Consider the following 26,474-nt stretch of genomic DNA (forward strand, 5'->3'; position numbering starts at 1 on the left):
GTTTGCTTAATGTCCATATCTAATAACAACCTTGTCTTAGTCTGTATTTTTGCCTTGCTTTACAGTACAAATATAATTCAGAAAAATTCTTAAATTGAGATATATTTACTTGCAAAATGACATAAGTCTTGTTTTCTGAGGGTGGGGGGGAATCAAAATTAATTGAGTTAATAGGGTCAATGGGGTTAAAAAAATACAGATTATTTTCTTATCCCACTGGCAGTTATTTTTTCTTGTTCTAAGCACAATTAGCTTAATTTAAAATAAAAAATAGCTTCTCAATTTTGATTTAAGAATTTTTATATATTTGTACTGGAAAAGTAGACAAAAATACTGAGTAAAAACTTTTGCGTTGTATAGTTAATATTAAAAATAATCAGTTTCTGAATAATTTTTTGTTTTTTTCAATTTGAGTATATATTGTGTAAAATCGATCGCCATTGCTCGATAAACAGATTTGGAAGTTACTACTTTCATTTTCAACAGATAGTAAACCTTTTTCTTTTTTTTATTTTATGTGAGTTTTGAGTAAACATTGTATAAAATGCATTTACTCTTAGCAATTTTGTGTACGTCTGTATAATTTGCCAATATATTATATAGATATCAGCATTACATCATCGGCAAGCCTGCTCTTTACAAATATATTTTGCACCATATTGGCTGTATATTACAGCACTTTGTTTTCTGAGAGTGTTTATCTCCCTCCATTAGTATTAAGCACCACAGATGTCTTCCCTTTTCCTACCTCTGCCCCTGAGACAACAAATTATCATTACACATTGCAAAAAAAACAAATCGCTTTAGCACCACAGTGGGAACACGCAACAAACAAGACATATCAACACACATACACAGCACACAATCCTCTGAGGTTGATGATCAGGAACTTGGTAATCACATATTCAGATATGAATGAATTTACATTAAAAAGAAGCATAATTTAGTCAGTCTTCAGTGTAATGCTCGTATGACACCCCTCTCTCAATCCGACACAGTATTTTTCATTCATTACCACACATATATGAAGCAATTCAGCTGTGTGGAGCAAAGGTTGATACGCTAGCGCCATGGAAACATGGATCACTGACAGGCAAACATACTAGGCTGCCTGCTAACAAGACAAGCAGCTTAAGTGAGCGGACTACTTTACATATAAATAAACATCTGGGCTCCATTTGAGTCATGCACATAAACTGCTTTGCGTTTTGAAAAGCTTGGGCCTTATTTAGCATTGTTTATGTATGAGCGTGCACTGATTAAAGATGAGTAACACTGCAAGTTTGATGCGACAGGGAATATCCAAGCGAGGAATTACAAACAGATCGGGGCGGTATTTTCTTGTCAAACAAGTAAAGAGGTATAACATTGCCTCAGTTGGCATCATATTGCAGTCAAGGCAGGAAAGTGGGTCTCGGAAATATTTACTCTTCAATGTCGAAGCTGATCCCTCAAGTGGCAAATTAATTTCAAATCATTGCTATCAAATGAGACAAACAAATATGAGATCCCAGTCACAGGCTGTAAATTCAACATATATACTGTGGGCTAAAACGGTCTGTGGCGCAGATGACAGACAAACGATGTATTTGTTTTTCAGCTGGAGCAGTTCTGGGAACTCTAGTGGGTCACGCCTCATAATTTTATCCACAGGTGAGTACAGTATAAAGACAGACAGAAAAGGAGATAAAAAAGACTTCTCTTTGATAAATGTGCTTAGTTTGTCCTGGTTGGCATCCTTGCATAGCCACCATGGATTTGTGGGCTTTTGCAACTCATCAGATGTTCAAAAGTCATTTGGAAACATGCCACAAACCCACCCTCTACATATTACTTAATAAATATCACTGGTGGCCTCGTTTCTTTAGCTGGCGAGTCCTGTGATGAGGCGCTCTGTGTTAGCCATTAAAACACACTGGTCCAACATGGAAGCCAAACTTCTGGTTGTTATTCCCAAAGTCTGATACTGCTACATCTATGACCGGAAGAAGCTCTGATCGCGGCGAGTCAATCTGCAGCACGGTTCTCTCTTGACCCTTATGTGTCTGTGGAAAGAAAATGAAACGTGAGCTGAAAGAAGGTTCCTGGTTTGGGCTTTTATAGTGTATTTTTGCTCAGGAATGAATTGCTGAGTGTATCCCTGTGAGGTTCCGTTGTTGGATAATGCATTAAACTCCTGCTGAAATAGGCTTATTTGGGTGCTATTTTAGAATTAGCTTGTTCTGACTGTTTTTAGCTCCCCATTCTCCACTGAGGGAAGGCTAATTTGGTGATTCATTAAACTTCAAGAAACTAAGTGTGGGCATTTTTTTCTAATGCCGAGTTCACACTGCGTGATTTTCAAACTCGTTGGATCGCCGTTGTTTTCACACTGTGTGACTATCTGAGGTAGCAGTCAGTTGCTGCTGTGTTCACATTGCACGATGGATCGGCGACAGGGGGTTTCACATTGCATGACTTCACAATAGGAAGAATCGCCGACAGCTCTGTCTGGTCCGCAAACTAGTTTCACAACAAAACACACGCGAGAAGTGATAAGGAAATAACGCGAGAACCCGCGTGCGTCAGACCGGAGTTCTCGAGCGAGTAATACTTCCCATACAGACAAAATTACTGTTTACAAACAAACACACGGTGACGGCATAACCAGGTTCTTCAGGCACCTCAGAAAAGACCTGCAGTAACTATCAAAAATGTCAAAGGGGTCCTATTATGCCCTTTTACAAAGTCTTGATTTGGTTTTTGGGGTGTACTAGAATTGCACTATACGTTTGAGGGTGTTTATTCACCAACCTGTGGACAAATTGCTTGTGTGAGGTCATCTTAAATTTCATAAATCTCCTCACCTGACAACCATCATGCAGTGATGTGATAAAGGGCGATTTGGCTTGCGTCATTTCCTCGTCGTTGCTGCCGCGGAACCGTACGGCATGTTGATGGCTGTGGCTCACCACGTCGTACCAGCCGACGGAGTTCTGGCAGCTATAGGTGAAGGGCTGCGTAGCTGTGGCACTGAGGAGCTTCAGGAAGGTCATCTGGACCACAGGCACTGGATTTCCATCAGTGTCAATATAGAAGAACTGCAGCAATGGGGAATCATGGGTAAGGAGCACTCAGCTTAATCAAAGACAGTTCTTTAGACACATTTATTGCGTGACATCCATACTAACTTCAACACCCCTCCTAGATTTTATTTCTAACAAAGGCAGGATAGAGTGACATCTGTCTGCCTTAATCTCTATAACAAGGTCAGATGTCACACCTTACGAATGAGCTCCGAGTGAAACAGGCTTTAGCTGTTAGTCTCAAGCATCATTTAATGAGTCAAGACGGATGGAGGTCGCTAGCGTGCACTCAAGAGAGTTTGGCCCGAGGCATTTCAGATAGAGCCGCATATAAATTCCACCATATCTCTTTTCTAGACCAGACATACCATTTATTTTTTATTTTTTTATCAAAGACACATACCCACTGAGTGGTGCATCTCTGTTGATTGTTTGACAGTTTAGAAAATCTTTCACCATGTTCCACCATTAATTTGAGAGTAAAAATTCTGTATAACAACTGGTCTATTTATTGCATCAGGCAGTATGTTTCTTACAAATTGTGGCCTTTCTGTTTATCGACAATAAACAATTTTGAGGCAAAAAGTTATATAAAAAGGTGTCTAGATTCAAACTCGGTGCTGCATACGTGTTGACAGTCAGACTGTGAAAAGATGAGAGAAAAGCACCTGTTTGCCCTTTCTGTACTGGCTGTACCAACTGCCCGGTTTTTCTTTATTCCAGGCGGCCAGCTTTACCTGTATTGATAGATGAGGAGACAGATCAGATGTGTTTTTCTTCAGACTTCAGAAGGCCTGTTGAACTGAGACTGCAGGAAGACGTGTGTAGTGTACATGAGTATGGTTTGAGAGTCACCATTTCAAATCGTTTATCAGGGTGCAGACAGGTCTCCCCCTCCGCAGTGAAGTTGCAGAAAACCTTAATGGAGTCTCGATGGCAGCCTTGGTTTGGGTCGATCCAATATTCACCTAAGAGGGGGTGGATTGCAAGATCTCTTAAAATAGTTTTTAAATACTCATTTAGCTGGGGAGAATAACATGGGGCAAATTCACTAAAAAGTCCCTTTCAGTATTTTTTTTTTTATTAAATAAACACACAAAGAGCACAAATACAGCTCTTTTCTATGTAAATTAGAATCATTAAAGATACTGCTAGTGCTATTTGCCAATGTCATGTGGGATTCAGAATTGAGAATCCTTTTTATATAAGTTATAATAAGTGACAATTTGTCAAGAGAAAGTTTGAAAGTCATATATATATATATATATATATATATATATATATATATATATATATATATATATATATATATATATATATAGAGAGAGAGAGAGAGAGAGGGGGTGTAGACAAGTGCATGTTCTGCATTTTTAAAAGCTGATTCAGGTGTCTGGATTTCAGTGGAATGTAGTGATTCTATATAGTTTCAGTAAGTTTGTCAGATTGTGGTAGTCTGCAGCATCTTTTACAACCAAGCACTCTGAATTGACCTGCTTGATAGAGAATTGCACTCAATGCACTGTGCAAATTCTATTCAGCTTAGATTGTGTGCTGTTACCTGATTTGCATAATTCCTTTAGTGAACAGGCAGCATGGGCAAAATTTGCAGGCATTCTTAGTGAATTCCCCCCCATAGAAGAAATTAATTAACTAATGGAAAATGTGTGTAAATTTCCTCACCATCTTTGTATTCTGGATGGCACAACATCAGCTCCTTGCATGTGCGGGCAGGACTCTCGAAGGTCCCGAGTGGTTTTCTCATGAGCTCCACCTCTGTTTTCATTGAGTTGAGTGAAGCGAACACCTCCTCCATGCCTTCTGGGTCATCCAGGGACTCGTCTGCCTGTAGGAAATCCTCCATGTTGAGCTGGACTGCTTCCTCATCCTCACTCTCTTCCCTGACTCTGGCTCCTTGTCGGTTTGAGTGTCGTCTTCGCTTTTTATGTCCCTCTCTGATTGGCAGAGGCTCGATCATGGTGGCTGGTGGGCCCTAGAGAAACAGAGTGATGGGAGACATGAGGAGACAGGAAAACAGAAACAAACAGAAAAGTAAGGAGACAATATAATGGCTCACAGGTAGTCCAGGTGGGCCAGCAGGTCCTGGATCTCCTCTTGCACCGAAAGCTCCCTTCGAGGGGAGAGAAACAGAAACAGTTTAGTCAGGCATCCCTAAAATTGGCACTTCCCTCAAAGGCCCCTGCCAACTCAGCGCTTCATAGGGCTATACGTTCAGAGGGATTATCCGAGTTAGAGCAGCAGGATACAACTCAGGCACTGACAATGTCTTTCACTCAGGTTTCATAACAAAAGCAAAAGCTCAGATCAAAACAAACAAATACCATATAAACCGAGAGAGGCTGAAAAATAAGATTGCAATGAAAAATATATATACCAACCTGGTCTCCTTTAGATCCTTTCTCACCTATTGCACCCTACCAGTGAGATAGAAAATAGCAGTATTGAAAAACTGGCAATATGATTCTACAAATACATTTAAACATACCAGGTACCTTCCTAAGGAGTTGCTGTTCCTCAATAAAACTAAGGTAAATAGAGTGAAAAAAAGGAATGCATATAAAAACTCACAGACAACCCGGGGGGTCCAGGTGGACCAGTCGGGCCAGAGGGACCAGAAACACCCTATTATCAAGAGATCAAAATAAAATTTTCTTTAAGACCATCATTAATAAAGGCAGTTAAGGGGGGTCCGTGTAACAATTTCATTATTATCATCTGTCTTTTTCATTGACACCTGACACCCAAGATGCTACCAACTTCGATTAGGCTACTAGTCATTCATGCTAACATTTACCCAACAATCTATCGACAAAATAGACATTAAATTCAAATGCATTATACCTTTCTAAGACATGGTTCATACAAGAAAATTACAGCTTTTTATTGAACATTTCTCAACAATCTTACTTTCTCAAGTTTCTTAGCATGTGCTCAGTGAGTTTGTGATTGGCTTGTTTAAGAATGTTTGTGCATTGTTGCATACTCTACATTATTTACATTACATACATTTGATCAAATTTTTATAAAATACAGCCATACATACATTTTAATAAAACTCAGAAGAAAAATTCCAACAAAGACCAGAAATCTAATGCTTATATACTATAAAGTATATATTGTTTATAAAAGCAGAAATGTATACATACACCATCTCCTTTGGGGCCTTGTACTCCCTGATTTCCTGGCAGGCCTCGATCTCCTTTCTCTCCCATTTCTCCTGGTGGTCCAATAAGTCCAATCAGCCCAACATGACCCTAGACAGCATAAAGAACAGCAGAGCTAGACTAGTGCACTGAGCCATTACAGTTACTACATGCCATAATTTTGCAAACACAAAGACTTCACAATATTTCACAATGAGCACAGTGCTGGGAAGTTATGCTTTGAGAGTTTTATGCTTGGCTTTAGTGAGAGATGTACTGTAATCGGGACAAAAAACATCTATGATGCAGTCAGGTATCATACCTCACAGTGTCAAGTGTTTATGATACTCTCATACCTTATCTCCTTTAATGCCGGGATCTCCTTTCAGTCCTGGTAATCCAGCTGGACCCTATATAAAGCAAAGCCAATCACAAAATTAAATTTCATTTTGAGGCAGAATTTGCCACAAGCCCAAAATCATCTGTCTTATTTTCTTAGAGTTGTAGATCGATATGGGAGAGAAAGACGTGGTGAAAACCTTACCATAGGTCCTGGGGGTCCCGTTTGCCCTGGGGGCCCATTTAAGCCTTGCTCTCCCTGAAAAGGACCAGACAGAGTGGTAAGTTCAAGATAGATTAAGCATTCAGAGAGATCAGTAATAAGAGTGGGTAAATCACGTTGTTCCATATCTGCTATTTATAGCAGATTAATTTGCTGTAACACAGACTCACAGCAGAGCCTGGAATCCCACGCAAACCCTCTGGACCAGGGTTTCCAGGGTGTCCCTGTGGTCCGACAGGCCCTGTTTTTCCCATTGGACCCTCTGCACCAGCAGAACCCTGAAGAAGATAAAAATGACAGATGTCCTTGTGTAAAAAGGGGTACCTGCTACATATGATTTTACGTGAAGGTTTATTATAAATAAAACTCACCTTTGCCCCCTTTTTTCCCTGTTTCCCTTCTTTTCCCTCAGGACCTACATGACCCTGTGTAGAAGGAGACTAGTGATTAGATTACAGAGTTTTTTTATAGTATGGGAATCATTTAATACACAATCGAAACCCACCCTCCGTCCAGGTGGCCCTTGAGGGCCAGGCTCTCCTGAGGCTCCTGGGGGTCCCTGTTCAAAACAGAATATTTATTTGAATTAGTTTTACAAATGTATGATTACATCGATATCTCTAAGTGCTTGAATACTCTACTTACAGCTTTACCAGGTTCGCCATTATCCCCTTTAGCTCCTGGACCACCATCAATACCCTACAACCAAAAATTATATTCAAATCACCATGTGAATTTGCCATCAATATGTGTCAATCTTGAAGCTTGAATTTATGCAGGTGTTGCTGCACTTACATTAGCACCTGACTCTCCAGGGGGTCCCGCATCTCCAGGAAATCCAAGGGGACCCTATTGAGGAAAATGGATGGTGTCAGAGTAAAAATATCATGACAGTTTTAACTATGGGAATAGTTACTTACTGGGTTTCCTTTGGGTCCATCTGATCCAGGTGTGCCTCTGATTCCTGGGGGTCCTGCAGCTCCAGGGGGGCCAGTATCACCCTTCTCACCCACTTCACCTTTCTCTCCCTTGACATTAAAGCAACAGGGAGGTTAGTGATACACAGGGGATCAAAGACTAATGAGAAAAGAGGCAACAGGAAGAAATTACTTACAGGGGGGCCAGTTTCGCCCACATTTCCTGGATTCCCTGCTTCTCCATCCTCACCCTAGACAGAGAGCAAAAGAGACCGGCAAAGAGAAGGAAGCAAAAAGAAAGAAAGCAACCATCTATCATACTTAGGCTTACATGTTTACGTAGTTACAGAGGCAGCACCCTCCAACAAATAAACACAACCTCCCCCATAAATCACAAAAACACTTGTACATATACACAGTGATAGGGAGGTCTACCTTTTCTCCCACCATTCCTGGCTGGCCCACTCCGCCCGGCATGCCCTGAGAACCCTTGCCACACAGAACAAAACTGAGTGAGTTTCATTCATAATGCATGCAAGGCTGTCTCCTCTACTTGCAGACTGTTGACATTACAGTGATGAGATTACAGACTACCAAGCATGGTCTCTGTGTATATGCAATCATATTTTATTAAGCTAAAACGCCATATTGTTCAGCTTCCTCCTGGCTGAGGCATTTATGGCTGCAATGGCTGAGTATGAATATCTTGAATGAGTCTAAACTGAAGTGGTTCCCCTGGTCTCTGGAGTGTCTCTGCTGAGTGCCTTTAAGTGAGGTGCACACATGAAGCCAAATAGATGACCAGCACATGTATACTGGCCGCTTCTCATATGATGGGCACAATGAACTCCGGTGCACAACACTTCTCTTCTCCTCTCCAGCTCTATGAGAGTGCTGGTGTACGGGTCACTGCCGCATTTGTCTCTGTTCTCTCACTTTTCAATTATTAACACATGGGAGATGTTCAAAGGCGGCCATTAATAGAGGTAAATATAACTCTCTCTCAAGGATGATAGTCTAATATTCCTTAATCATTCATAGAGAAGTAAATATAACTCTTGCAGAAGGATCATATCCCACTTCTTGTTAATAATTTAATGCTCAAAATCAGCAGAGGGTGGGCAGAAAGAGATATGGGGAGGATGAAAGACTGAGGAAAGAGAAATGAGGTGTCGTATGTGACCTCATAACAGCCTGGGGGGGTTTCATCTGCAGAGTGTTGATACACAGGATGGGTTCTTTGGAGTCGTGAAACAAAGACTTATTATGTTTCAGCAGTATTGGGACAACAACCCCTAATCAGCGCTAATCTACTGTCCTGCACTTGAACCCTACAGCTAAGCAGTCTGATAGACAGGAAGGAAAACACAAAGACACTTACCTCTCCCCCAATGGGTCCCTGGGGGCCACGTGGGCCATCTTGTCCTGGAGGGCCCTGATGAGAAGCACAACGTTTAAGCATTTCCCACATATCATTAGACATGTACTCTCTCTTTTGCTCTCTCTCCTCTTTTTGTACAATCAGCACCTTTCTCTGTGTCAAGAGAGGGGTTTTTTTCTCTGACATGGTGGTGACAGGCTATTACGGGCGGGCTGATTTCCTCTCTGTGTGCTGTGACTGGATTTTAATGAGGACCATCTCACTTCTCCATTCTGTGGTTGCACTGCATGAATTCTCAACTCCTGAAGTATACCTCTTATTGCTGCGGAGGGCGGAACATGAGCCATTAATCAAACTGACCAAAACCATTGCTAGCACACCGCACGCGGTCTTCACACCAAGAGATATTAGTGCAGCGCGAGGCATCCAGCTGGATAGACTACCGCGAGGATCAACACCAAGGCTGAGTGTGTATGCTCAACAATATGCAATATCCTACTCTCCAGAATCCATCAAAGAGGCTTAACACAAACTGGTACAGGGAAAACTGGAAATTCAGTGGCTATGCATTAGGGCCTGGGAATCCCATGGTCCACGGCATTCTCTCATGGATGAGATGTTCCCAGTGAGGTCTTGTGGCTTTGTTTTTGCCCAGTTTTGATGCACTTCATCTAATCGTGCAAGTGTGTGGAACTGTTGACAATCTTGTTTTGCATTCCTTCATGGTTGACGGAGCCGCAAGAAGATTGTCACAAAGGAGTGTGCTCATTAGACAGCCCAGGCTCACGGTAATCTGATTAGCAGCTGTCACACTGCCTTCCACTTCAGAACCAGCATCACTTTCTCTTCTGTCACTCTCGGCTCACACGGGCCTGACACTTATACACTCACACTCATGAATAATGCCCCAGTCTCATACAGCTTCTCTCATGGTTTCCTCATCTTTCACTGTATTATAGTTCTCTATTGACTCTCATCCTACACACACACACAGAGTCCTGTTAAGAGAAATGCTGTGCAGGTTTGGAATGTTGGACTGACTTAATACTCGAGTGAATGATTGTTTCTTCATGAACAAATTTGTACAACAAACTATGTTTTTACATTTTATGTTAATGTAAGTAACCGTGAGTTGTGCTTGAGGCTCCAGGAACAAGTTTGGGAACCACTGGTTTAGCAAAATAACAGCACTGTTCTCTTTGACAAATGACATGATCTGAGGAATCATTCAGGTTTGGGACAACTTGCATGTAGAAGTGTAGTACTTATGAATCTTCCTTTCTTTTGGAGAATTTTACAATTCCATTTCTATATTTGCAGTCTACGAATTTGGGATCCAGACTTTTAATTTGTACTAAAGGTAGAATTAAAATTGTTAGCAATTCTCTATATCAATATGCACTGTTGAACTTCCTCAAATTGTAGTCCTGAGTTTTCTTACAGTCTGACAGATAAACAGCTGTTTGAATATATAGAAATTTTTACTTTTTAAAATTTATATATACTTCTTTATATCTGGTCATTTCACGGACTAGGGTGAAAGAACACGTCAACTCAAATACAGTCAGTTCAAATCCAAATCCTCTTGTGGGATGTGGCAAATTCAATTTAAAAAACTCAAGAACTAAAAGAGAGATGATTTTTTTTTTATTCTGTATTTGTTTCCCAAACTTGCTGCACGCATTGTGTATCATTTAGGGGTATTATAGAGGCCAAAAATACTGATTCTAGTGCCAAAGTATTCATATGAGGAGTTTATGATATGCACATCTTACCATAGCTCCAACATGGCCACTCTCTCCCTTCTCTCCTGGGGGTCCTGGCATTCCCTAAATAAACACATTTAATTTTAGAGGCATACAGTTTCAGAATTAAGGTGGATTAACCCCCTCAATGAACTGTGAAAACTATGTCCCATCTGGATGAAGATGAGCTAAGATTTTGCAAACAGTGAATTCATGCATGCAAGTCAATAGATAAGGACATCTGGAACTGACAGAATGCTCAATATGTAACTACTCAGGGATGTAGATTTAAAATGACAGTCTATTTGCAAAAATGTCCAGAAAACCAAACAACCTTCTGTTATTGTTATTGTTTTTTTATAGACCCAACTTTGATTTCATCGGTTTAGTTTGGTTTAACTTTACAGTCGCAGTGTGGAAAGATGGTCTGAAAAATCATATGTATGTGGCATAGGCTGTACCTGCAAACCTGGTGGTCCATTTGCCCCTTTAAAACCGCGAGGACCTTCATCTCCTTTAGGGCCGTACATTCCTTGCTGTCCCTGGGGCCCTGGCTCTCCATCCAGACCCTGAAAGAGACATGAGTGCTGGACTATGAACACACACAAAATTGTAAGCAACATCACCCTCACGCACACCACACTCATACATACTGGTGCTCCTGGATGTCCAGGAGGTCCTTGGCTTCCAGGTGGCCCTGAGGGACCCTGTGAGATAAAATGCAGAGATATGGTGTTACATACCTCTAATGAAAGTTAATGTAATATTCAGCACATATGACAAGATTAAGGATGTGCCCGAATAGTGAAACAGTATTCGGAAAGGCACAGAAAACGAATAAAGCGTTCTAGTTTGGAATGTTGGACTGACTTAATACTCGAGTGAATGATTGTTTCTTCATGAACAAATTTGTACAACAAACTATGTTTTTACATTTTATGTTAATGTAAGTAACCGTGAGTTGTGCTTGAGGCTCCAGGAACAAGTTTGGGAACCACTGGTTTAGCAAAATAACAGCACTGTTCTCTTTGACAAATGACATGATCTGAGGAATCATTCAGGTTTGGGACAACTTGCATGTAGAAGTGTAGTACTTATGAATCTTCCTTTCTTTTGGAGAATTTTACAATTCCATTTCTATATTTGCAGTCTACGAATTTGGGATCCAGACTTTTAATTTGTACTAAAGGTAGAATTAAAATTGTTAGCAATTCTCTATATCAATATGCACTGTTGAACTTCCTCAAATGCCTCAATTGTAGTCCTGAGTTTTCTTACAGTCTGACAGATAAACAGCTGTTTGAATATATAGAAATTTGTACTTTTTAAAATTTATATATACTTCTTTATATCTGGTCATTTCACGGACTAGGGTGAAAGAACACGTCAACTCAAATACAGTCAGTTCAAATCCAAATCCTCTTGTGGGATGTGGCAAATTCAATTTAAAAAACTCAAGAACTAAAAGAGAGATGATTTTTTTTTTATTCTGTATTTGTTTCCCAAACTTGCTGCACGCATTGTGTATCATTTAGGGGTATTATAGAGGCCAAAAATACTGATTCTAGTGCCAAAGTATTCATATGAGGAGTTTATGATATGCACATCTTACCATAGCTCCAACATGGCCACTCTCTCCCTTCTCTCCTGGGGGTCCTGGCATTCCCTAAATAAACACATTTAATTTTAGAGGCATACAGTTTCAGAATTAAGGTGGATTAACCCCCTCAATGAACTGTGAAAACTATGTCCCATCTGGATGAAGATGAGCTAAGATTTTGCAAACAGTGAATTCATGCATGCAAGTCAATAGATAAGGACATCTGGAACTGACAGAATGCTCAATATGTAACTACTCAGGGATGTAGATTTAAAATGACAGTCTATTTGCAAAAATGTCCAGAAAACCAAACAACCTTCTGTTATTGTTATTGTTTTTTTATAGACCCAACATTTCATTGGTTTAGTTTGGTTTAACTTTACAGTCGCAGTGTGGAAAGATGGTCTGAAAAATCATATGTATGTGGCATAGGCTGTACCTGCAAACCTGGTGGTCCATTTGCCCCTTTAAAACCGCAAGGACCTTCATCTCCTTTAGGGCCGTACATTCCTTGCTGTCCCTGGGGCCCTGGCTCTCCATCCAGACCCTGAAAGAGACATGAGTGCTGGACTATGAACACACACAAAATTGTAAGCAACATCACCCTCACGCACACCACACTCATACATACTGGTGCTCCTGGATGTCCAGGAGGTCCTTGGCTTCCAGGTGGCCCTGAGGGACCCTGTGAGATAAAATGCAGAGATATGGTGTTACATACCTCTAATGAAAGTTAATGTAATATTCAGCACATATGACAAGATTAAGGATGTGCCCGAATAGTGAAACAGTATTCGGAAAGGCACAGAAAACGAATAAAGCGTTCTACGGAGCCACTAAAGGGACATGGTTAGCAGCTTGCTAGCAGTAGCTTGTTACATTACAGTACATAAAATTTAACTTACCACATAAACAGATTAAAGAGAGATGACTGATAGGACGATGGCAAATGATTTGCAGATCCTGAGCACCACTGACATTTAATCTTGTAAACTGAAATCTAATCTTGTAAAATGTGCGGTTAAAGTTAAAAAGCGAGCACACATTCAAAAGTGATTTCAATGCCCCGCATATTAATAGCGGCTTCCTGATGCCCGCGTTTTATATACAATGTAATTACCCGGAGATATAATTACGAGAGAAAGCATTGAAATATATTTTTTCCTCCCATCTCGTATTTATTCCCTTTAGGGGTTCCTTAGTACACATAATTTCCTTTCCGAACACGTTATTCAGATTAGGGGTTCTTTAGTACACATAATTTCCTTTCAGAACACGGTATTCAGATTCGGACACATCCCTAGACAAGATAGAGATACTAACCCCCTCTCCCTTGTCTCCTTTGCTGCCTTTCTGCCCTGGTCCTCCTGTCTCCCCCTGAAAAACATACTCATGCCCATAAATAACAAGCAGTATGAGCACAAGCATGTGCAACTGCTGAAAAAGTAGTCAAAGCTTTACCTTATCTCCGTCCTCTCCAGGTGGACCAGGTGACCCTGCAGGACCAGGTAATCCCACAGGCCCTTGTTCTCCATCTCGCCCAGCAGGACCAAATGAACCTTTCTCACCCTAAAGAGGAACAGAGGTAATTAGTAATTACACTTGAAGCTACTCTAGCACAGTAGTAAATCTTCTCATTTCACCAAGTAAAATATCCTGTCGACACTTACCGGGTCGCCCTTCTCTCCCATTGGCCCAGGGGGGCCAACACCTCCCGTATGACCAGGCTGACCAATGGCACCTGCAGGTCCAGCGGGTCCTCTTTCTCCTGTGGCACCCTGTACAGACAAAGGAATGTAACATTTTAGTTAGGTGGAGTATATTGAGGAAAACACAAAGGAGGAGGAAGGTGTAGGACAATGGAAAAATCACTTACAATTGGTCCTGCAACACCAGGGGGGCCCTCCCCACCCTTCAGACCAGCAGTACCCTAATAAGCCGTACATGTAAAACAGTAGAGATAAGATATATATGTCCAAAAAAGTCCTAGAACAATCACCATCTGTCTATTTGTACAAAGCCTGTTGTCATATTGGAACAGTTGTCACTTATGTAAAGGCAGCAGCCATGACAGCAGGGATTATAAGAAGATATTATCTCAGATGTGCTGAGTTACATTACCAGAGTGCCAGGTAAGCCTCTTTCTCCTCTGAATCCACGGAGCCCAGCAGGACCACTCTTCCCGGGCAGCCCTGCGGGGCCTGGATCTCCCTGGAGACCAGAGAACACAGAAAGATGGATCTTTGTTTCCACAACTCTCTCACTCATTAGGAGTCATCCATCACTCTTTATAGGCACTGAGCCATGCTGGGAGCTCTATTCATATTGAATGAGCAGAAACATATGGAGTGTAATGAGCAGTGTAACTTATAACTAGATGGATGTGTTTGGTGTGTTACGTGATGATGATGATTTCAGTGCTATCTAATCTAATGCTATATCTAACCTTGGCTCCCTCTTTGCCTGTGACTCCTGGTAGACCTTGCTCTCCAGGGGGTCCTGGGGCACCCGGATGTCCCCTGTCTCCAGTGGGGCCAGTCTCCCCAGTTTTTCCCTGGAATAGAAGATAAGTGAGACAGCTTTATTAGATCAGATCAAACATTCATAAATGTTGCATAGCTTTATGGAACTGAACGAAGACCATGAAGCATGAAGGCATTGTTCATTCAAGCCTGTATGATCGACCTACCTGTGGGCCAATCACTCCAGCAGGCCCGGGGGGACCAGTCTTTCCTTGAAATCCCTGTATGAAAAAACTTGAATGTGAAAATGTTCTTCCCACTGCTTATCAAACAACTAATTACTATTCAGTGTATCTAGATATGGAAATTAATTTAAAGCCCAAGATGGGCCCTGTTCCAAATGTTGTCCTCACCCCACACATGGGTGATGTGATGCCGCATAAAATGTTGGGTAGTAATTCACAGTGAAGTCTGCATTAGCTCAGCACTGAGGGCAAACAGTGGCTCTTAAAAGCACTTGAGTAATTAAATGACAAATGGGACACACAGTGGTCTCAGGGTCTTTGCTTATTTGTCATTTAAAGATTCAGAAGGGTGCTCTCAAGTCACATCAAATGTGTCACAAGTCCACATCAAGCACACCATTTGGGACATGACTATGGTTACCTTTCTATGAAACGATTCTTTTTAAAAAAATGAATTGACTCACTGGCTCTCCCCGTTGGCCTGGGTGACCTGGCAACCCGTCCTTTCCTGGAGGGCCCTGAAAAGAAAGGACAAAAAGCCGTTAGAGACATCCTTTCATTCTCTCAAAGAGTTTTCTTTCTTTACTGGTCACTTACGTTTGGTCCCTTTGGCCCGGCCTCTCCATTGCGTCCTTGTGGACCTTGAGGGCCCTTAAGCAGAGCAGAAGAAACACTGTTATTCATTTATCTCTGGCAATGAAAAGAAATGTGAAATCTCAAATTAGTTTGGTAGATTGACCGTGTAATACAAGGAGAATTGTAATAGATAACACATACTCTCTCTCCTGCGGCACCTTGTGGACCGTCATGACCAGCAGAGCCCTGAGCATAAGACAAAGAAAGGGACGTCACATGAATTTAAACAAATACCATACCACCTATTTAAAAGGAACTCTATAGGATCATTGTCTGTATGAGGATGGATTTCTTACCTTGGCTCCAGGCTTTCCTGTCGGTCCTCTTGCTCCTCTTCCCCCACGTGCACCCTACAACAACAGGAACCAAACACACAAACATGCTTACAAAACAATTGTTCAATCAATTATTATTGACTGTTCCCTCAATAATCCCTGCATGTGTATGTAGTAAAACAATAGATGTTTTACATTTCATTAGTATGCTTAAGACTTACATTTGGACCTCTTTCACCATCGGGACCAGTCTGTCCAGCCGGACCCTGTAAAGAAAGCATATAAAAATGAGCACACACACATTGATGCAGCGGGGTATGTGTAGTCCCTCGGACAGTGTACCTTGGCACCGGCCTCTTACCCTCTTTCCTTTCTCTCCTTCCACCCCAGCTGTTCCAGGAAAGCCCACCGATCCCTGTGGACCGACGTGAAGGTTAATCAATTACCACATTCCATTCATTAATCAAACTCTACATTTAATTAACCACAAATTAACCTCTGAAGTCCCATTACCATAAATAAGCCAAATAATAATTGTAGTTTCAGATAAGCTATTAATAAAACAGCCTCTAAATGGCCATTAATCATCCTCAGTAAAAATGTAATATTGAAATATTAATATACCATGACTGAGACCTGCGGCTTTCAGATTTGGGTAAAAAAAAAATCAGGTTATTGTTATTTCAATGATAATTCTTTACCTTAGAGCCTTGCCTGCCGGGATATCCAGGCAATCCTGGAACTCCAAGTTTGCCCTACACATGGAATGAGGTCAGGAAAATGAAGGCAAACAAAAATAATTGGAATATAAACAATGCCCATTAGACTAGAAGCCACAATTACCTTTTCTCCAGCAATGCCTGCAGATCCGGGCTCTCCCATGGGTCCTGACTGACCCTTCAGCCCCTCTGGTCCATCTTCACCACGATTTCCAGGAGCCCCAGTATCACCCTGAGAATGCACACACACAAGTTACTTTTATCTGCAATATATGCCATCTATAAATATACATTCTTACATTTTCTGAAGAAAAGTGGTTATCACCATTTTTTTATTTTGGCAAAATACCTTTCCTCAACAAGCTGCATGATACGAAGTGTAATTTGTGTCCATAGCACAAACGGTGTGGGACCACTCAAACATTGTAGTTTAATATTTAAGGCATTGAAAATTTTTGAGCAATTATAATGATGTTTGTTTTAACAAGCACACTATTCGGGCTGAATGGAAAGACTCACTCTGTCTCCCTTGATACCCATGTCACCCTTGGCCCCTGGGAAACCATCTTCACCCTGTAACGGACAATTAGGAATTAAATTATCCACAAATACCTTGAAATTACTCCACACAAATGTGCAGCATGAAAACAGAGATGCATTCAAGAAACGACAGAGAACGTCATACATCATGTGAAGCCACTATCAGTAAAGCACAGTGGTTTATCACTACACTGATAACTGAATGAGTCTTCTCTTCCCTTGGCTTTGTTATGAGAAAACAAGTGGATTATGTTTTTTTCTCTCACCTTCTCCCCCTTGCTACCCTTCAGTCCCCTCACCCCATCTGCACCCTGTTAGAAAAGAACAAAATTTATCAGTGTGTGCCGCAGAGATCTCTGCACATCTCCAAACCTCAGGTAGGGAACGTTCACCTGAAAGGCAGAATCTCAAAAATGATGTCTTGACATGAATACCAGCACTGACTGTTTAAAGTAATAAAAGTCACGGCTTGCAAAATGCTGGAGGTGAGAAATACAGCAACAAATAAAAACACCATTGAGACAGAATATAGAAACAGACGATAATAATCTGGATGACAAGCTAGCAAGATAAATCCATTTTTTATTCCTTGACCACATGCTGAAGGCATCACACACTTCCACACAAACAAGCCCAGACCTTGTTGCGTTTTCAAATGTCCATCACGAGTGCTACGCACTGTCAAGGTTTTTCCGGGGAGAATTAAACTGGTTTACCTGAGCCAGTTGTCTGCCATTCACCCACAGTCAGACTGTCAATCAAAAGTCTGCCATCCTAGACCGAATGTCTTTGAGTGTTTTTGGAGCTAACCGTACAAGCTGCGATCTCAAAACTGCTCACCTTGACTCCACGGGGCCCGGGATATCCAACCGGCCCTTGTGCTCCTGATAAACCCTAAATAGAAAAACAGGCAATGTCAGTTTACAGTTCAAGCAGTGAAGGAGAAAGCACTGCATTAACAATAAATACCCTGTAATTTATCTATGATTAAACTATTGCATGCCCAATATAATACGTTAACATGAATGCTTGGTGATGAGAGGCAACATTGGTGAAAACGAAACAATGACCACACAATATGGATGGCTTGATTCAAGTGTGCAATTACTGCGATAGCGCATGCATAAAAGCACACCGTTATGCTTTGTGAATGGTGATAATTTAGCGACTGCAGCTGGAGCGCCTGTAACAAAAGGCTTCAGACAGAGGGGACCGTGAACAGGACAGCGCTTTTCTGTATGGTGCTGCATTTAGACTCTTGGCTCTCTCCGTTTCCTCTTCAAATTTTCAACGCTTATTCAGGTCAGTGGAGCAGCAGTGTGTGCGTGTGATTGTAACCCACCTGGTGTCCCTTCTCCCCAGGGGGTCCCTCTCTTCCAGGATGACCCTGTGATTTAAACAGGATAACCAGGTGTTAGCATGACAGCGGGCTGATTAGGGGACATCCTGTTTCTGTGAGAGAGCTAATGAGCCAACACAAAAGGCCAGGCCTGGACTAAGGATTCTGCATCATCACTTTTTCAGCATTCTGTGCATGAAAATTATGCTGTGAAGATTTATTGTGAATAATTGTGGTAGTGAATGAAATTTGCCAATGCGCATGTGTCAGTACGCACCATAGTGCCCCCTGCTGGCTAGTAGAGATACTTTATAAATAAAATAATTTTAAATTCAGTCCTATGATAGTTTTGGAGAACAGTACTTACAAGAGGACCATCAATTCCAGGAAGGCCCTGCATTCCAGGTTTGCCCTCAGGGCCCTGTTTGGGAAAAAAAAACACAAACGAACAAACACACACGCTTAATATAGAATCCTCTGATCCAAAGCACAAAACAAAACCTTCTTTATACTTAGTATATTAAATGCAATCAATATCAATAATGTGCTTAGGCACATTTGAGAGAAGGTGTGTGTGTGTGTGTGTGTACGTACGTACGTGAAGTTTTACTATTGATTATCTGTCTAGCTTCATATGGAAATATGAATAAAAGCACACAAACTAAGATGCTCACTCACCCACACTCAACGCTTCTTTTCAAATGCTCATCTAGTAAGGGGTCAAAGGTCAGTGCTTTAAAACTGAAATAAAGCAAGACTTGTAGAGTTTACCTTCTCTCCTGGCAGGCCTATAGGTCCCTGTGGACCAGGGAAGCCCTGAAAAAGAACACAATTCTTTATTCAAAGGCAAAAGTGTTAGATTTGTTCTACAGTAACAGTGCACATTTGCATTGCTGGCATGGCTTCATTAGGCAGTACTGGAGTGTAGATAGATGTATACCTGTATGCCTGGGTTCCCCTGTTGACCTGGAGGTCCAGATTCACCAGGTGGTCCCTGTAAAATGGTGAAAAAATCATTAGTTTTGCATGATGATAATCATCATTTTGTAAAGACATTAGTTTAGGACTTTTGCTGCCTTCAAGTCCTCCTGGAAAGTTTCTACTTTAGTTTGCAAGTCTAATTATGACTATGTGCGTTCATTTAAAATGGACATGGTGGGATATTTAATATTTATTCTCTTTATTTCACTTTTTTATTTGCTGCTATATTACCACAAAATCAAGAGCAAAGGATGTGCATTATTGGTGCTTTAACTATGTGTTTTAGATCTCTCCAGCTGTCACTGAGAATGATGGGAAATATAGTTTTGCTGCGCAGGGCTGTCGCCTCATAAACGGGCTAAATGAGAAGCATTTTCTATAAGCTTTATAACTGATTTTAATCAACAGCACACAAAGTGCATACAAACTAAAATGTACAGTCAACATTCACAATGAAAATTCAACCCATAGAAAAAAAATCAACTCCCAGTTTGTAAAAACAACAAATAATGATTAAACACAGAGAATGGGAGACTTACCCATATGGGTAATGGCCAACATATCCATATACTTTCATTGTAAGTGCATTTCTGTCAACACATTTCTTTTTAAAAACTGTTGAATGAGTCCAAATTTTCTGTGGTAAGCCACAGATGTTGTCAATAAAGCATAAGTTGTTTTTAACCCAGGATCATTCCTTTAATTACAACCAATATCAGTTAGCTTCTCTTGTGATTCTTTAATTGACACGCCCCCAACTCTGAAAATTGGGGCTCAAAGAAAATGTAGAGTTCCCACTGGTAATTAAACCATTGTGGTATAATTCATTTGCAATCTTCGTGTAAATACTATCATTTCAACATGGCTTAACGGCAGCATATGTCAATTGAAAAGATGCAGGCTTGAGGTAACTTTGCTCTACAGTTCTCAAGGGATGTGTTACCCTGTCTGCCAGTACAACAGATCCTCTACAGGTTATTTCTCAATGGTTATATCAGACATGTTGTTTCGAACAACCATACTAAACCTTCCAGTGCTCTATTCTGGAATTAATTTGTCGGCCGACATTGTGTAATACATGCATGGAAAACTTCATAGTAGACCTACCAAGTTGCCCTTTGCCCCTTGAACACCATTGACTCCTTGAATTCCCTAAAAGCAAAACACAATGTTTTGTTTCAAAATAATGCAGCAGTTAAACATCCTAATAACACCACAGCACCTCTATTCGTGTTGTGCATGAAAACTAGCCATTATGTAAATATGAAGGATGGGCAATTGTCTTACTTGCTGCCCTGGTGGACCAGGTGGCCCTCTTGACCCCACAAGTCCTCTTAGCCCCTGTAAAGAACAACAATCAGAAACTTCCATTAACGTTATGAAGGTGAAGTGTGTTAATGATCGAATAGTATATAACTACAGATTACAGCTGGTATATGCACAAGGGTGTACATCTGTTTAGGCTGTGCTGTGTGTGTGTGTGTGTGTGTGTGTGTATATGTGTATGGCTGGCGTGTGTGTTTTGTGTTTGTCAGTCTTGGTCTTTGTACACCGGCCAAGCCACCTGTTCCAGAGCCACATCTGTGATCTCCAGGGAGTTGATTGATATGGAAATATAATCATGCAGGCCAGGATTTCATCTCTTCCCTTCACCAATCTCCCAGCTCATCTATCTCCATCCCCACATTTATCTCCACAGCATCTCTCTCTCTCTCTCTCTCTCGGCAGGCACCGTTACGTAATGGTGCTCAAGTCCCTTACTACTCTGGGTGATCCATTTAAACAGCCAGTGCCTCAATGGATCGCAGCTCACCTGCCGAGACTTAAATGGCGCTTGAGCCACCATTAATCAGGCTGTGCCAAGCATGAACACGGGGCTGCCCATGGGATGTCAGAGACGTGTATGTGTTTATGCGCCCATGTGCATGTGTATCTTTCTGTGGGTTGGGCCACTTACAGGTTCTCCCGGTTGCCCTCTTGGTCCAACAGGTCCATCCGAACCCTGCAATAGTAAATCTCAATCAACATTCAGATTAGTTTGCCAATATAATCATCTTCATTGTGGTAGGAAAAAAATAAGTGAGATCCGGCCTTTAGTCTTTGAGGAAGGATGTCAGAAGGGTTATGTATGCAAAAATATTCCCATTCTTGAAAGCTGTGATCAATGTGAATCGTTGCTGCATACATTTTTCAACTTTGCATAATGAGAACATCCCACACAGTGCAAGGCTTGTCTCTTTCATGCGATTTGTGAGTACACACCTGGGGATCTTTAAACGGATTATTAGTAATCTGATAAAAGACTAATTTAGGGGGTTACACAAAGCTGCGAAAAACAGGATAGAAGTAAAGGCGAATCTGTATTACCTTATGACCGGGCTCTCCAGGTGGACCTTGGGGTCCTGGTTTTCCCCGGTCTCCCTGAGGAATGTTCACATGAGAGTCACGTTTGAGATACGGCACACAATGTGAATTCTAAATTAGATTTATTAAAAGTGAAGTGGAGCATTTAGACACATCTAAGAGCCACTCTTGAATGAGCAGTAAACAGACTGTGTGATTTAAGTAATTTGGTGTTCTTTACGCACTCGATGTCCTTTGTTCCCTGGAAGACCAGGTAGCCCATCAAAGCCCCTGTCACCCTGCAAAAAAGAAAGAGATCCATGAGCAAGATCGACAAAACAGCCTTTTCAAACACACAATCTACCAGCACACTTCATTAGCTAAACAGAACTCGTGTTCTTTCACAATATCATATGCTTTGCTTCGAACACACAAACACACAGATGTGAGTAGTGACTATGGGGCAGAGGTGTGTGTGGCATGTGGCAGGGTTTGACAGGCCGCCTCAGAGGAACCTTCCCATCTGCTGCGATTCTCAGCCCGCATCCGGTGCTGGGACTCTGAGAGCTGCGGGAGCACCTCACACTTCCTCATCAAACACGCTGCTGTTGTGCTAAATAGCTCTGTGTGATTTATTTACTGACGGGTCCTGCAGCTGGACAGGACTGAATGCTTGCTATTGTCAGTGCACACAATAAAACACAGCTCTCAGTAGCAAACTGTTCCATCAATGACCAGAACGATTAGGGTCAAATTAAAGTTTCCGGTGTTCCTTTTAGCTCTGGCAGCTGAATCTACAAATTGAGTACATACATACACAAGCTAATCACAAACAAAAATTGGATATTTGTGGTGGTTGCCCATGCAAAACTCGACAACACATAGAGAGCTGCGGGACTGAGTCCTAAAACCCAGAAATTACCATTTTTGCAATTCTGGTAATATCACCCCGAAGTTTTTGTAATGGGTTTTTTTGGTTAAAGGCCTGAAATAAGGTCTGTGGTTCACACAAGCTTAAAATATCTTCATGTTTATTCTACGACATAAAATACTTTAGTAATAATACCTTACTCGTGATTTTTTTTTTAAGCTTTTAAGTGTCTTGAAAATGGTGGATGGTAAAAAGTGGCTAAATGGGAGTACAGAAGTTGGGAGTTGTCAAGAACATTAAACATCATCACACCAAATAGGAAGACTTATCTACTCACTAGTCCATTTCCATTGTGTTTATAGAGTTGCAGCTTTTAAATAAAGATTTAAAGAGGTGTCCGAAGCTTAGTGGTGGTACAATAAAGTCATGTGACTGTATATTAGGCTTATATAAGTTGTGTTCATATGTGAAGATTATCTTAAAATGTGTAGGAATCATTGACTTTTGTTGGTCACAAAGCTTGTTTTTTGCAATAATCCAAAAGCCAGTGCAAAAAAATCTACTGGCTTTTTGTTGAGGGAACCAGGGTGATGGTAACCTTTGGATTGGCCTACAAAAATACATCATCCCTGAAGAACTCTTTTGTGGTTGGTTGCTAGGACATTGCTGTGCAGTTGCTAAAGAGTTTCTTGCTTCTTGCAATTTCAAATGAGATATGTACTGAGGTTTAATATTTAGCATTAGGGTGGTTGTTCAAATCCCTAACCTAAGTATGAGCAATAGTAGTAGTGACTTGCCTTAGCAAGCAGCGCTAATTATCATAGGTTAGTTAGGGATTTGAACAACCACCCTAATGCTAAGTATGAGCAATAGTAGTAGTGACTTGCCTTAGCAAGCAGCGCTAATTATCATAGGTTAAAGTCAGATTTGTAAACACAGAGAAGAAACTTGAATTGCAGAGGAAGCTGATATATATGGTGGAATACAGCCACAGTCCTTATTATTGTGCATGGCCTGTCCTAATGGGACTATATGTGACCCTGGACCACAAAACAGTCATAAGGGTTGATCATCAGATTAATACACCATCTGAAAGCTGAATAAATAAGCTTTCCATTGATGTTTGGTTTGTTAGGATAGGACAATATTTGGCCGAGATACAACCTAATTATCATAGGTTAAAGTCAGATTTGTAAACACAGAGAAGAAACTTGAATTGCAGAGGAAGCTGATATATATGGTGGAATACAGCCACAGTCCTTATTATTGTGCATGGCCTGTCCTAATGGGACTATATGTGACCCTGGACCACAAAACAGTCATAAGGGTTGATCATCAGATTAATACACCATCTGAAAGCTGAATAAATAAGCGTTCCATTGATGTTTGGTTTGTTAGGATAGGACAATATTTGGCCGAGATACACCTATTTGAAAATCTGGAATCGGAGGGTGCAAAAAAAAAATCAAAATATTGAGAAAATCGCCTTTAAAGTTGTCCAAATGAAGTTCTTAGCAATGCATATTACTAATCAAAAATTAAGTTTTAATATATTTACAGTAGGAAATTTACAAAATATCTTCATGGAACATGATCTTTACATAATATCCTGATGATTTTTTACATAAAAGAAAATCGATAATTTTGGCCCATACAATGTATTTTTGGCTATTGCTACAAATATACCCCAGCGACTTAAGACTGGTTTTGTGGTCCAGGGTCCCATATGGTGAATCACCTTTGCTCCTGTCTCTCCAGGAGCCCCTCGACCTCCATCTGCCCCTGATCGGCCCTGCAAGGTCAAACACAGAATACCACTTCGTCATCATATTCTCTGCACCGCTTTATGCAATATTCATGAAGCAAAAAACACAGCACATCAATAAGGAAACTGTTATCGCCCAATTTATATTCATGATGAGGTTAATTAAATGGATCAGACTTGAACTTTGATCACTGTTCCATTGATTTTTTTTTTTTCACTACGTGTAAGATGTTCAGTCTTACCCTCTTCCCTGGTTTCCCATTAAGACCAGCAGGGCCTGGCAACCCACGTGGCCCCTGAAAAGAGAAGAATAAGAAACAGACAGAGAGATGATTTCAAAGCCTACTGAATGTAAAGCGGGAATATAAAAGGAAATGTCCTCACCAGAGGCCCAGGCTCTCCACTGTCGCCTTTTAGTCCACTGGGACCTGGAAGACCCTGGAAGAAACATACATTTTCAAAGACAGAACGTATCCACTGAACCCAATAAACCCAAAAAACAATCTGAATTTGGAGTAGATAGCATAGCCTGTGCTAAAACAAAATCTGAAATAAACTGGAAAATAAATGACAAAGATTTCTTACCACTGGGCCTGGCCTCCCTGTGAGACCTAATGGACCTGGAGGGCCCTTCAATGATAGCTAGAAGCAAAGAAAAATAAAAACAAACAGAAAAAGTTCCACGTTTTTCTTCATCCTTAACCTGCATTTATACTTGTATTTGTACTGAATTTGTAACATTTCTATATTGTCCAAAATTAAAAAATGACCTATTCTCAAACCTGGCTTTAAGCTGAGTATAGATCATAAACAACTACGTATTGGGATAATACACTGTAACACCATTTAATATTACGCAACATCTATAGTTTTACAATGTCTGAAGACATTGTGTGTAAAGCTAGGGTGTTGTAGGTTGTAACATGCCTAGAGTTCTGAGCAGATTTTGTGTGTTGGTGTGCTGTAAAAAAAAGTAAAACCAAAGAAAAAAAAAACAAACCTAATGAAGTCAGGTCAATTCAGTCATATTAAATTATATTTTTATTTGAATAAATCAAGTACACTACAGTTTTAGGTCATTATGTTTTTTTTTGTTATTGTTGTTTTTTGAATAAAAATTATTCAACAAAGATGCATTGATTCATAAAAAGTGACAGTAAAGACTTCAATTGTTTAAAAAAAATCTATTTTGAATAAATGCTCTTTTGAAATTTCTATTCATCAAATGCTGTCACAGTTTTCACAAAAAATATTAAGCAGCACAGCTGTTTTCAACATTGATAATAATAAATGTTTCTTGAGCAGATAATCAGCATATTAGAATGATTTCTGAAGGATCATGCGACACCGAAGACTGAAGTAATGGCTGCTGAAAATTCAGCTTTGCATCACAGGAATAAATAACATTAATAGTTATAGAATATATAATAGAAAACTAACAGACACATCTCCTCACATAGCCACATAACTTGTAGGTTTAATTTGTGTCTGTATCAGACATACAGGATGAGTTACAGTACATTCCAAATTTCAATATTTTTGGTGTTAGTGGTTTGTTGAAATCCGTAAACCTATGTATGCGCATTAGTGAAAGTGATGCTTGTTTTAGCAAACACCACTGATTATACAGTCATGATAAATGAGTGAAGGGGACAGATGTAAGAGCCAAAGACCGTTTGGTTTGAGTGTCTTACTTTGGTCTGTTGTAAGATGGCTTGAGCCTGCGCCTCTTGAGCAGATATCACAGGTCCCTTCTGAGAGTCTCCTCCATACTGGAACTGAGTGCAAAAAAGAGATTACTAACTAAATAATTTATGTACATTAAGTCACTATTAAAGATATATTTTAACAAATAAATGGAAATATA

General features: G+C 40.6%; 1 protein-coding gene across 1 annotated transcript in view; it reads right to left on the reverse strand.

Annotated features, from left to right (window-relative positions):
• Nucleotides 1-521: 521 nt before the first annotated feature.
• The window catches only part of col5a3a (collagen, type V, alpha 3a), a 61,957-nt gene continuing 36,004 nt past the window's right edge, over nt 522-26,474 (reverse strand). The window contains exons 13-67 of the mRNA XM_016248162.1: nt 26,302-26,385; nt 25,193-25,249; nt 24,992-25,045; nt 24,850-24,903; nt 24,581-24,634; nt 22,217-22,270; nt 21,996-22,049; nt 21,586-21,630; nt 20,916-20,969; nt 20,736-20,780; nt 19,588-19,641; nt 19,419-19,463; nt 19,015-19,068; nt 18,651-18,695; nt 18,149-18,202; nt 17,575-17,619; nt 17,288-17,341; nt 16,893-17,000; nt 16,751-16,804; nt 16,411-16,464; nt 16,271-16,315; nt 16,071-16,124; nt 15,916-15,960; nt 15,736-15,789; nt 15,603-15,656; nt 15,121-15,174; nt 14,878-14,985; nt 14,553-14,642; nt 14,308-14,361; nt 14,102-14,209; nt 13,893-14,000; nt 13,755-13,808; nt 13,063-13,116; nt 11,293-11,400; nt 10,862-10,915; nt 9,087-9,140; nt 8,141-8,194; nt 7,903-7,956; nt 7,709-7,816; nt 7,584-7,637; nt 7,434-7,487; nt 7,294-7,347; nt 7,160-7,213; nt 6,959-7,066; nt 6,771-6,824; nt 6,583-6,636; nt 6,230-6,337; nt 5,652-5,705; nt 5,462-5,497; nt 5,140-5,193; nt 4,746-5,055; nt 3,921-4,033; nt 3,734-3,802; nt 2,847-3,080; nt 522-2,045 (exon numbers count right to left, since the gene is read on the reverse strand). Coding sequence (XP_016103648.1) covers nt 1,899-2,045; nt 2,847-3,080; nt 3,734-3,802; nt 3,921-4,033; nt 4,746-5,055; nt 5,140-5,193; nt 5,462-5,497; nt 5,652-5,705; nt 6,230-6,337; nt 6,583-6,636; nt 6,771-6,824; nt 6,959-7,066; nt 7,160-7,213; nt 7,294-7,347; nt 7,434-7,487; nt 7,584-7,637; nt 7,709-7,816; nt 7,903-7,956; nt 8,141-8,194; nt 9,087-9,140; nt 10,862-10,915; nt 11,293-11,400; nt 13,063-13,116; nt 13,755-13,808; nt 13,893-14,000; nt 14,102-14,209; nt 14,308-14,361; nt 14,553-14,642; nt 14,878-14,985; nt 15,121-15,174; nt 15,603-15,656; nt 15,736-15,789; nt 15,916-15,960; nt 16,071-16,124; nt 16,271-16,315; nt 16,411-16,464; nt 16,751-16,804; nt 16,893-17,000; nt 17,288-17,341; nt 17,575-17,619; nt 18,149-18,202; nt 18,651-18,695; nt 19,015-19,068; nt 19,419-19,463; nt 19,588-19,641; nt 20,736-20,780; nt 20,916-20,969; nt 21,586-21,630; nt 21,996-22,049; nt 22,217-22,270; nt 24,581-24,634; nt 24,850-24,903; nt 24,992-25,045; nt 25,193-25,249; nt 26,302-26,385 — 3,993 coding nt within the window. The 3' untranslated portion in view covers nt 522-1,898. The remainder of the gene's footprint in view (nt 2,046-2,846; nt 3,081-3,733; nt 3,803-3,920; nt 4,034-4,745; nt 5,056-5,139; nt 5,194-5,461; nt 5,498-5,651; nt 5,706-6,229; nt 6,338-6,582; nt 6,637-6,770; nt 6,825-6,958; nt 7,067-7,159; nt 7,214-7,293; nt 7,348-7,433; nt 7,488-7,583; nt 7,638-7,708; nt 7,817-7,902; nt 7,957-8,140; nt 8,195-9,086; nt 9,141-10,861; nt 10,916-11,292; nt 11,401-13,062; nt 13,117-13,754; nt 13,809-13,892; nt 14,001-14,101; nt 14,210-14,307; nt 14,362-14,552; nt 14,643-14,877; nt 14,986-15,120; nt 15,175-15,602; nt 15,657-15,735; nt 15,790-15,915; nt 15,961-16,070; nt 16,125-16,270; nt 16,316-16,410; nt 16,465-16,750; nt 16,805-16,892; nt 17,001-17,287; nt 17,342-17,574; nt 17,620-18,148; nt 18,203-18,650; nt 18,696-19,014; nt 19,069-19,418; nt 19,464-19,587; nt 19,642-20,735; nt 20,781-20,915; nt 20,970-21,585; nt 21,631-21,995; nt 22,050-22,216; nt 22,271-24,580; nt 24,635-24,849; nt 24,904-24,991; nt 25,046-25,192; nt 25,250-26,301; nt 26,386-26,474) is intronic.

The sequence above is a fragment of the Sinocyclocheilus grahami genome, unplaced genomic scaffold (genome assembly GCF_001515645.1).
Source record: "Sinocyclocheilus grahami isolate Dianchi unplaced genomic scaffold, SAMN03320097.WGS_v1.1 scaffold868.1, whole genome shotgun sequence".
Lineage (NCBI taxonomy): Eukaryota > Metazoa > Chordata > Actinopteri > Cypriniformes > Cyprinidae > Sinocyclocheilus > Sinocyclocheilus grahami.